This window comes from Parus major, chromosome 13 (genome assembly GCF_001522545.3).
Source record: "Parus major isolate Abel chromosome 13, Parus_major1.1, whole genome shotgun sequence".
NCBI classification, from domain to species: domain Eukaryota; kingdom Metazoa; phylum Chordata; class Aves; order Passeriformes; family Paridae; genus Parus; species Parus major.
The window spans coordinates 602,426-612,724 of NC_031782.1; the positions used below are offsets into that span (position 1 = coordinate 602,426).

The following is a 10,299-nucleotide window of genomic DNA, read 5'->3' on the forward strand; positions in this document are numbered from 1 at the left end:
TTGCAACAGAACTTGGTCTTTGTTACTGGTTGAAAGTAGCTCCAAGCCCAGTTTTCTTCCCAGGTATTTTAGAAAGAATAAAGTACTCCACGAGCAGAGTTCATTTTGGCTTGCCATAAAACCTGTCCTAGGGAGCCACATGGGTTCTCTCATGGAGTCCAGCTGGAGTAGAACACGCTTTATATCCCAAAGGTCTCTCTCAGGCAATCTCAGTTTCCTGCCTGCCCTGTGCCTCATCTGCCTCCCTTCCCAGCAGCGAGCGGGGGGCCAGGTGTGCAGAGCACTGGCCCCGTTCCCCTGCAGTGCCCTGGCTCTGAGGTGTCACCACAGCCCCCACCCGCTGCAGCCTGTCCTGTCCTGGGGACAGCCACGGCTGCCACGTCCCACACAGCCCTGCCTGACACCTGGGCTGGCTCTGTCCCCACCCAGGGTGGCTCTGTCCCCACCTGGGCTGGCTCTGTCCCCACCTGGGGTGGCTCTGTCCCCACCTGGGGTGGCTCTGTCCCCACCTGGGCTGGCTCTGTCCCCACCCAGGGTGGCTCTGTCCCCACCTGGGCTGGCTCTGTCCCCACCCAGGGTGGCTCTGTCCCCACCCAGGGTGTCTCTGTCCCCACCCAGGGTGTCTCTGTCCCCACCGGGGTGGCTCTGTCCCCACCCAGGACAGGGGTGCCCGTGCAGCTGTGCATCCCTGTGTGCGTGGCACTAACGCTGGGATCTCCAGGGCCCGTGTGGGAGGTCACCCTCCTGCCACCATCCAGGTGCCTGCAGAAGGTTTGGTTGCTCCCTCCTGGCCCACCTGGACTACGGGNCTCTGTCCCCACCCGGGGTGTCTCTGTCCCCACCCAGGGTGGCTCTGTCCCCACCCAGGGTGTCTCTGTCCCCACCGGGGTGGCTCTGTCCCCACCTGGGGAGGCTCTGTCCCCACCCAGGGTGTCTCTGTCCCCACCTGGGCTGGCTCTGTCCCCAGCCGGGGTGGCTCTGTCCCCAGCTGGGCTGGCTCTGTCCCCACCCAGGGTGTCTCTGTCCCCAGCTGGGCTGGCTCTGTCCCCACCCAGGGTGTCTCTGTCCCCACCGGGGTGGCTCTGTCCCCACCCAGGACAGGGGTGCCCGTGCAGCTGTGCATCCCTGTGTGCGTGGCACTAACGCTGGGATCTCCAGGGCCCGTGTGGGAGGTCACCCTCCTGCCACCATCCAGGTGCCTGCAGAAGGTTTGGTTGCTCCCTCCTGGCCCACCTGGACTACGGGGCCATGGTGGGGCAGCATTTCCAGCCCCCTGCTCTCCTGGGGCTCCTCTGCAGCACTGCCAGCTGTCCCCTCTCCTGTCCCAGGGGGGCACGGGGAGGTGCCCCAGAGGTGCTGGGGGTGCTGTGGGGCACTGCTGGTGCAGAGGAGGGAAGGAAGGGAGCTCTGGGCAGCAGTGGGGACGCTGGGCAGAGCTGCTGACCCCTCCAGGGGTGTGAGAGCCCCCAGCACCGCCCGGTGCCCCTGTGTTCCCCCTACAGCCCCCCAGGGCCTCTGAGCAGCACAAAAGCTGCCAGCACAGCCCCAGCTCTGCACAAACCGCTCACAAAACAGCTGTCCATGGGGTCAGAGCAGAAGCAGGACCCTCAGAGATGCAGCAGAACACACAAACACACACGGGCACGGGCCCAGCACCTGGCACTGCCCCAGCCCGGCCCCAGGTTGGACCTGCCTGTTACTACTGAAGCTTAAGACCTTTATTTTTGTAGCAATAACCATTTCATCTCAAACTGGAGACATGAAGGCCACATAAATCAAGCCCACTTGGGCGCATTTCATTTGGTCTGATTTTCCCCCAGTTATTAATGACGGAGCAATCCCGTGTCCCTGGGAACACCCACACCCAACGCCTGCTCCTGCGCCCAGCTCACAGCACAGGCAGCTGGGGTACTCAGGGAAAGATCTGCAGGGAAAGCACGAGGTTTTGGCTGAAGGAACAAAGGTGACCTGTCCTAAAGCCCTGCTGGAAACCCAGAGGAGAGCCCTGCCTGTTCCCCAGTTCTTGCTTCAGAGCAGGGGGCAGGGGTCCCAGGGGGACAAGATGCAGGAAATGTTGAGTAGGGAGAGAAAAATGCTGTCAACTAACCATGAAATAACTAAGCAGGGCCGAATCTGTGGAGCTTGTATGAAAGATTGATTTCCGTGGGAAGATGTGCCTTTAGAGCCTGTGAGTGGAGGGTGGCACAAGAGGCGGGCCTGAATTCCGGTGGGAGGGAATGTCCTGGACCCTGAACCGGCTCTAAAGCACAGTCCTGGGAAGTGCTGAGTCTCTTCACTGAGCATTTCCCAGGCAGAGCTCCTCCTGCCCCCACAAGGTCGCAGAGCTGACCCCAGCTGCACATCCCAGCCCTGCTCCCTGCAGCCGTGGGAGGGCTCCTGCAGCCGGCTCCTGCTTATCGAGCCCTCTGCACAAGTATTGCTTCCTCCTTTGGCTGGCAAAAGGTGCCCCCAACCCCAAACACCACCGTGGGCTCATGGAGACCTCAGGGGTCCCTGCCACCGCCGTCCCAGCCCGGCATGATGGCACCAGGGTTCCTCCTGGCTGGAACTGCAGCAGGAGAACCTGAGCAGGCAGGACAGCATCTCCCACAGCAGCTGCTGGAATTCAGGAGAGGGGAGCCCTGGAACCTGCAGGACACTTACTGAGTCAGAATCCGAGTGTTCTGTGTTACCAGCGCCGTCACTGACCACAGTTTTATATTCATATATATATATATATATATATAAATCTTCTTCCTGTGCTTTAGAAACAAATGATTGCTCCCAGCTCCTCTAGCTGGTTTGTCCCCAGCTGTGGTCTCCACAGCTGGAGCACCGTTCCATCCTCTCCACGGCTGCCCTGCCCCAGCTCTGGCCAGCCCGTGCCCCCTCCCCAGCCCGACCCCTCTGCAGGGCCAGCGCAGCCCTGCCCATCCCTGGGCTCTGGGAACACACAGGGGACACAGGCACGGTGCCACCACGGCCCCGTGGGAGGGAACATCCTCCCCAGCATCCCTGCACAGCCCAGAGCCACCCCCGGGGCTTTCCAGCGGGGACAGAGCACCGCCAAGCCACGGGCACCCGGAGCCTTGGCAAACACCAGAGGTGCGGGCAGCAGCACACGAGGGACAGGAGCATCCCAAAGGAACGGAATATTTTACTGATGGTAACACAAAGCCACAGACTGCGCCCTGCTCTCCCCTGGGACACATTTACAGTGCCCCAGGGACGGGGGAGGCCTGGCAGGGGCAGCAGGAGAGACACAGGGAGATGGATTTCTACTGTTCAGCCCTCAAAGGCCTGGAGAAGGAACAGGACATCCACAGACTATAAAAATGCTCTTTTCTGAGAAAGTGCAGTTATAAGGAGAGAGCCAGAAAATCTTTAAGCAGTATATATTGATATATATATATACATATATATATATACACAGAGATATATGTACACACATATATATATATATATGCACATATATAAATACACATGCTTAAACAGCCGGGGCAGAGCTGGGGCTTTGTGCTGTGCTCCTCCCTGCGGCCACGCGTGCTCCGAGCAGGCTCCAGGAGCCCTCGGCACCCTGCCCTGCCTGCTCTGGGGCCACGCCAGCATCCCTTGGGGTGGGGCTGCTTGTGCCCTTAAGGTTTTCAGCTTGTGTAAGACTCCGGGTTTACAAACAAAAGCGTTTGTCGTTGTGCTTCCAGGACTGCAAAAATATCGTTCCCCTACGACCGGAAATGTTAAGGTGAGATAGGCAAATTAGGCAGTACTAGAGATGGATTTTGGTTTCGGTGACCTAACAAATAGTTATTGTTGGGAATCGCTTTTGTGTCGCTCGGGACACGGCTCTCCCCAGCCGCAGCCTAGAGGTGGTACTTCCGCAGCAGTTCGGATTGCCAGGGGTGCTTCCTCTCGGGAAACCTGTCTGGGATTTTGATTTTCAGGAAATCCTGGATACATTTTTCCAGCTCTTCCTCGATGGACAGCTTCTCCTTCACTGCTTTTTTCTTGCTGGAGTTGGACTCGCGGGAGCCGGAGGTGAGAGTCCGGAGCAGGTCGCTCTTCCTGCGGATCTCGGACTGCTGCAGGAGCTGCAGCGGGCCCTTCTTGGCCGGCCGGTCCAGAGTCTGGATGTTGGGCTGGCGGGTGACAGGCCCGCAGATGACGGTCTCCTGCGGGGAGCTGGCCTCGGACTGGCTGTCGCAGCTCGACGTGGACAGCTCGTTGCAGGACGTGCCGCTCTCGCCCTCCTTGTCGCCCTTGCCGTTCTTGCAGCAGCAGTCGCAGTGGGACGAGGACCAGCGGGAGGGCTCGCCTGCAGGGGACAGAGAGCCCGGGGTTACGGCAGCTCCAGACCCCCACACACCCCAGGACAGGCTGCTGAGCCCCCCCTGCACTGCCGGGGCAGCCACGGGAACCCCGCGGGGACCCGAACATCCCCCGGGACCCGGCAGCAGCTGCTCCCCACCCGGAGCCCGGAGCTCCTCCATCCACCCCGCTGCCATGTGCCGCTCACAATCCAGAGCGGGCTGAAACCTCCTGAGATCCTCCGGGAGAACCCACCACCGAGGATCTGACAGGGCGGGTGTGGCTGGAGCCCCCCTGAGCTCTGCAGGCGCCGTTCGCTCCCTGGGGCTCCACGGCAGGACAGAGATTCCCTGGTGCATCCAGCACCGGCATCCTCCGTCCCGCCAGGGATCGGTCCCCACACGCCCTTCCCTCCCCAAACCCCAAGGCTGTCCCCCAGAACACCTCCCGGCACACGAGCCCTGCTCACAGCCACACCACAGGCTCTGGCTCCTCCGTTTGTCCAGGACAGGGACAATTCCCGATGTGAGGCTGTTTCCAGCTGGAGCCGTGCCCGGCCGCAGCAGCCCGTGAGCGGGGGACAGCCGGCACCGGGACCGGCTCCGTGCCCAGAAAGGTCAGCTCAGCCTTCCCTGCCCTGGGAATGGGCACCCCCAGCTCCTGCAGAGCCACCACAGCCCCTGCTGGGATGTGACAGGAGCCACGGGCTGTCCCCAGCGCCACAGCCGGGCCTGAGGGTGTCCCACAGCAGGACAGGGCTGCAGGACGGGCAGGGAACGGGCATGGGCTGGCTGGAGCTGCACTCCACCCTGGGCTGGCAGCGGGGATGGGACACACGGTGACAGGACACACGGTGACAGGACACAGGGTGACAGGACACACGGTGACAGGACACACGGTGACAGGACACACGGTGACAGGACACAGGGTGACAGGACACACGGTGACAGGACACACGGTGACAGGACACATGGTGACAGGTCACAGGGTGACAGGACACAGGGTGACAGGTCACAGGGTGACAGGGACACACGGTGACAGGTCACAGGGTGACAGGACACACGGTGACAGGTCACACGGTGACAGGTCACAGGGTGACAGGGACACATGGTGACAGGACACACGGTGACAGGTCACAGGGTGACAGGACACACGGTGACAGGACACACGGTGACAGGTCACAGGGTGACAGGACACACGGTGACAGGACACACGGTGACAGGTCACAGGGTGACAGGGACACATGGTGACAGGTCACAGGGTGACAGGGACACATGGTGACAGGACACAGGGTGACAGGACACACGGTGACAGGACACACGGTGACAGGTCACAGGGTGACAGGACACACGGTGACAGGACACAGGGTGACAGGACACATGGTGACAGGACACACGGTGACAGGACACACGGTGACAGGACACACGGTGACAGGGACACAGCTGCACCAGAGCTCCTGTGGGACCAGCTGGGGAAACTTCTCACACCATGGACTGAGGTGACTCTTTGCTGCTCTGCCCCTGCTCCAGACCCCAGTTGAAGAGTGGGGAAAAAGAAGGAAAAAGAGAAATAGGTGTTGGTGCCAGTTCAGAGCCCTGAGCCGGGGAGCAGAGCCTGGGGACAGAGCTGTGAGCTCTGCCCCGCTCTCCTGTGTCTCCATCCTCACCCAGCCCTGCACACAATTTACTGGAACAATTTACAGAAGTCAGGAAGGCTCCTCATCTCCTCCTTCCTCTTCCTTGTCAATGATGAAGGAGTCTCTCAGTCTGGGAGCTGCAGGGCTTATCTAATTTACAGACTCACTTCAAAGCTGCCCTGTGTCTTGTCTGAAAACAGTCAATAATGCCTAAATTGAAATTTTTTATCAATTTCTAGGCTTGGACAGAGGCATTATGAACTGAGCCCCTGTAAAACCCTGACCCACGTGCTCTGAGAGCACTTGCAGGAGCTGTGTGGATTCCAGCTCTTATTGCAGCTGATGGCCAGGGCTCTGCTGGGATGGTCAGTGGAGCTCTGCACACAGCCCCAGGCCACGGACACCCCTCTCCCTGCTGGGACTTGGAGCCTGTCACACAGCCCCGGGATGGTTTGGACTGGAGGGGATGTTGATCTCACTGCAATCCCCTGCCATGGCCAGGGACACCTTCCAGCAGAGCAGGTTTCTCCAGGCCAGCTTTGAACGCTGCCAGGGATGGGAAAGACACATCTCCACATCTCCACGGACTGTGGGCAAGGAGAAGGGAGTGAGCCGAGGGGGCAGCTGGGGCAGAGGGACCCACCAGCTGCCCCCAGGCACAGCTACAGTATAGGCTTCATTACCACAAAACAAGGCTTTTAGAAGTCAATTAAGACCTATTAGATGCTAATTTCACGTAATGAATATTCACCAACAATGGGCACACGGGGTAAGCCAGGAGACAGAAATGACTTTGCCCCAGTAGAGAGTTTTGTTGAGCCCAGGGCCGGTGTGGTGGCACAGCTGGGAGCTCCATGGGCTGGGCTGGGCTGGGCAGGGAGCCCTGGCTGCCCACGGGTGCTCAGGGTGCTCAGGGTGCTCAGGGGTGCTCAGGGTGCTCAGAGGTACCCATGGGTGCTCAGGGATGCTCAGGGGTGCCCATGGGTGCTCAGGGATGCTCAGGGGTGCTCAGGGGTGCTCAGGGGTGCTCAGGGATGCTCAGGGGTACCCATGGGTGCTCAGGGATGCTCAGGGGTGCTCAGGGGTACCCAAGGGTACCCATGGGTACCCAAGGGTGCTCAGGGGAGCTCAGGGGAGCTCAGAGATGCTCAGGGGTGCTCAGGGATGCTCAGGGGTACCCAAGGCTGCCCAAGGGTGCTCAGGGGTGCTCAGGGGTACCCAAGGCTGCCCAAGGGTGCTCAGGGGTGCTCAGGGGTACCCATGGGTGCTCAGGGATGCTCAGGGGTGCCCATGGGTGCTCAGGGATGCTCAGGGGTACCCATGGGTGCTCAGGGATGCTCAGGGGTGCCCAAGGTTGCTCAGGGGTACCCATGGGTGCCCAAGGGCTCTCAGGGCTGGGGCTTTGCACAGCTCACACCTGCCCAGCCNTGCTCAGGGGTACCCATGGGTGCTCAGGGATGCTCAGGGGTGCCCAAGGTTGCTCAGGGGTACCCATGGGTGCCCAAGGGCTCTCAGGGCTGGGGCTTTGCACAGCTCACACCTGCCCAGCCCGTGTCTCTGCAGAGCTGCTGGGGACACAGGGGACACAGGGACCCAAGAGCCATTTCTGTGTCCTGCAGTGCTGGACAAGCTCCTGCAGAGCAGCCAGGGTGGGCAAGGAGGGGCTGAGCCCGTCACCGCGGCAAAGGAGCATCGTGCTGGCTTAACCACAGCACTCATTAATTAATGTCTAAATGCTTTGAGATCCTTAGATAAAAGTGGCTAATTAATTCTGGCCTGGCTTTCCTGCTTTCCTCCCTGATCTCAGCACATTTCTCTCCCAGTGCCCTAATTATAATAATTATTATTAGAAGCTTCTGAAGCAGCAGCAAAGCCTGTGATGTATAATTGACATGCAGACCAGCAGCCACCCAGTTTTCCCCTTCTCTCCCTCTTTCCCAACATCCAGGCTGCAAGGAGGGAATGGGAAATCCCCGTGCAGGAGAACAGATGCTGTGAGAAAACTGGGGAGGAGCGAGGAGCTGGGATGGAAACCAGGACTGACAAAAGCCAGCGAGAGATGGCACAGGGACCCTCCCCCAGCGCAGACACCCCTGAGCAGTGCTGGAATTGGGAAATGCCTGGGATGGACAGCCCAGCACAGACAGTCCTGGGGGCACAGGGCAGGGCCCTGTCCCCATCCCCTGTCCCCCAGCTGGCAGTGCCACCCCAGTGCCAGGGGGGGATACAGAAACACTCTGAGGGCTCTGAAAGTGCCCCAGTGCCCAGACATACAGTGTTGTCATGCTTCAGAACAAATGTTAGAAATTTCTGTTCTCCAGGAAATGGAAATCAGGGAAAAACTTTCCTGATTCTCCAGGAAATCAGGAAAAATTTTAATTTTTCCTCCTCTTGAATTTGTGCTGAAAGTGCCAGCTGTGAGAGGGCATGCACTGTGCTGGGGACCGAGCTCTCCCACAGCCCTGCCCTCACTCACAGGCTCCCTCTCAGAATGATGTTCATTCAGTTTATGTTCAGCTGATGTTTTATTCAGTTTCTGCAGCTTGCACAGCCCTTTTTCCTCAGCTTTGTGGGCAGGCTGGGGATGTTGTCATGGCTGGGAAGGGACAATGTCCCCAGGCAACAGCTCAGACACATCTGGTGTCCATTTGTGAGGCAGACAGGGATATTTTCTGTATCCAGACACTCATTTACCTTCACGTGTGTGGCTGAACAACCTCCCAGACTGTGATCATCCCCTGAGCCATTTCCCTCCTCTTCTCAATCCACTCTGGTCCATTTATGTTGTCCTCTCACCTTTTATTCCTTTCCCTGCTCCTTCTGCTTTAGGGTTTTGGGTGTGGGTCTGGTTTATTTCTGTTTCATGCTCCTCTTCCCCTTGCTGTCCCATGATTTCCCCTCTCCCCTGCTCTGGGTTTTGCTGTCTCCTCATCCCTTTCTGATCTCTGCTGGGGCTCAGTGGGTCCCGTTCCAGCTCTGATCCCCCCGTGCCCAGGGGGGAACGGGGCATCCCCAGCTCGGGGCACCCCTGGGCAGCTCCCATCGCCTGCAGGAGCCCCGGTACCCTGTGCTCCCCACCCTCTGCAGCCTCTGCTGGCTCCCAGGGCCCGAGGAGGAGGTGTTGAAGCTTTCAGAGCCGTGCCCTGTTGTTCCTGAGGTCGGTGCAGGCTGGGTTCCCGGCTGAGGACAGCGAGGTTTGGCTCAGCCCAGCTCTGGGGAGTGCAGGGATGGAGGGGCTGGCACTGATGAGACACCGAGCTCTAACTGGTGTTTAATAAACACATTCTGACTCAGTAATGGGGCCAGATTTACCAGCAGAAAGTGCCAGTGTCTAAATGAAATGACCCAGGAGGAACAACACCACTTTCCAGGCACCGATGGGCTCCAGGACCTGTCCTGGCAGCAGGACCGACACCCCGGGCTTTATTTGCTTTTAGGATCAAGGATCTGCAGTAAAACCTCAGTGAGAGACAAACCTGGGAAGGATTTGGCAGGAACATCACTGGCTGGAACCCTCCCATATGTTCAGAGGCAGCAGTGGGTGGGGGAGAGGGATCTGAGGAGAGGAACTGGGATTAAGGGAACCAAGGAGGGAAGGGAACAGACCCTGTGGCTGTTCCAGCCCCCTTAGGAAGCTCACACAATTTTTTACCCTTCTGGGGGCAGTTGGGGACACCTGGGTGCTGCCATCTGATTTGAATTCAATTGAAATTTAAATTAAAATTTAAAATTTCTAGTTCAAAGTGTTTTCCATGTAAAGATTCGGAACTTGCCAAGCCAATATAAACCCCAGAATTGTTCCCTGGCCTGTCTTGTTTGTGCACAGTGATTTTCAGGCAGTCCCCAGCAGCACACACACTTCCATCAGGAGTCTCCCAGCACCCTGTCATTTTACCAGCACTCCTGCAATCTTCCCTAAAACACTTGCTTCTGGAAGTGAACTTCTGTAAGAGTACCAAATCTGTTTGAACATAAAAATAAGTTCCCCAAATGGTGGAGAAAAATGAGAGACCTGGTGTTAAAATACCAGAAGGCATATTAAATGAGCCAAAATATTTATATAGGGATCTTCTCAAAGTAACATGTGATGAAGTTAAAATTTGGAGAGGAGGGAGCAGCCTGAAGTGTGAGCAGCGGGATGCTGAGGCACGGAGCTGGGGACAAGCTGGTCCTGCAGCCGTGTCAGCCTGTCTGAGCCCCTACAGACAGCTCCTCGCACTTAGAAACCTCCTCCTGCGGCCACTGCCCCTCCTGGGCACTGCTGCACTGTGCAAGGAACATTCTGGACTCTGCTGCTGCCCCCCACAACTGCACAGCCTTCCCTGGAGCCCCAGAGCCCCCACAGCCCCCACAGCCCC

The 10,299-nt window shown here is 58.5% G+C and overlaps 1 protein-coding gene across 2 annotated transcripts in view; it reads right to left on the minus strand.

Moving 5' to 3' along the window:
* Positions 1 to 522: 522 nt before the first annotated feature.
* Positions 523 to 10,299, minus strand: part of KCTD16 (potassium channel tetramerization domain containing 16) — a 48,215-nt gene continuing 38,438 nt past the window's right edge. The window contains exons 2-3 of one of the 2 annotated variants that reach the window (XR_004499347.1): positions 1,234 to 4,312; positions 523 to 796 (exon numbers count right to left, since the gene is read on the minus strand). Coding sequence is in view for 1 of the 2 variants with exons in the window: in XM_033517707.1 (XP_033373598.1) it covers positions 3,861 to 4,312 (452 nt within the window). In the remaining variant the exon portion in view is untranslated. The other variant, XM_033517707.1, reaches the window with a different exon arrangement.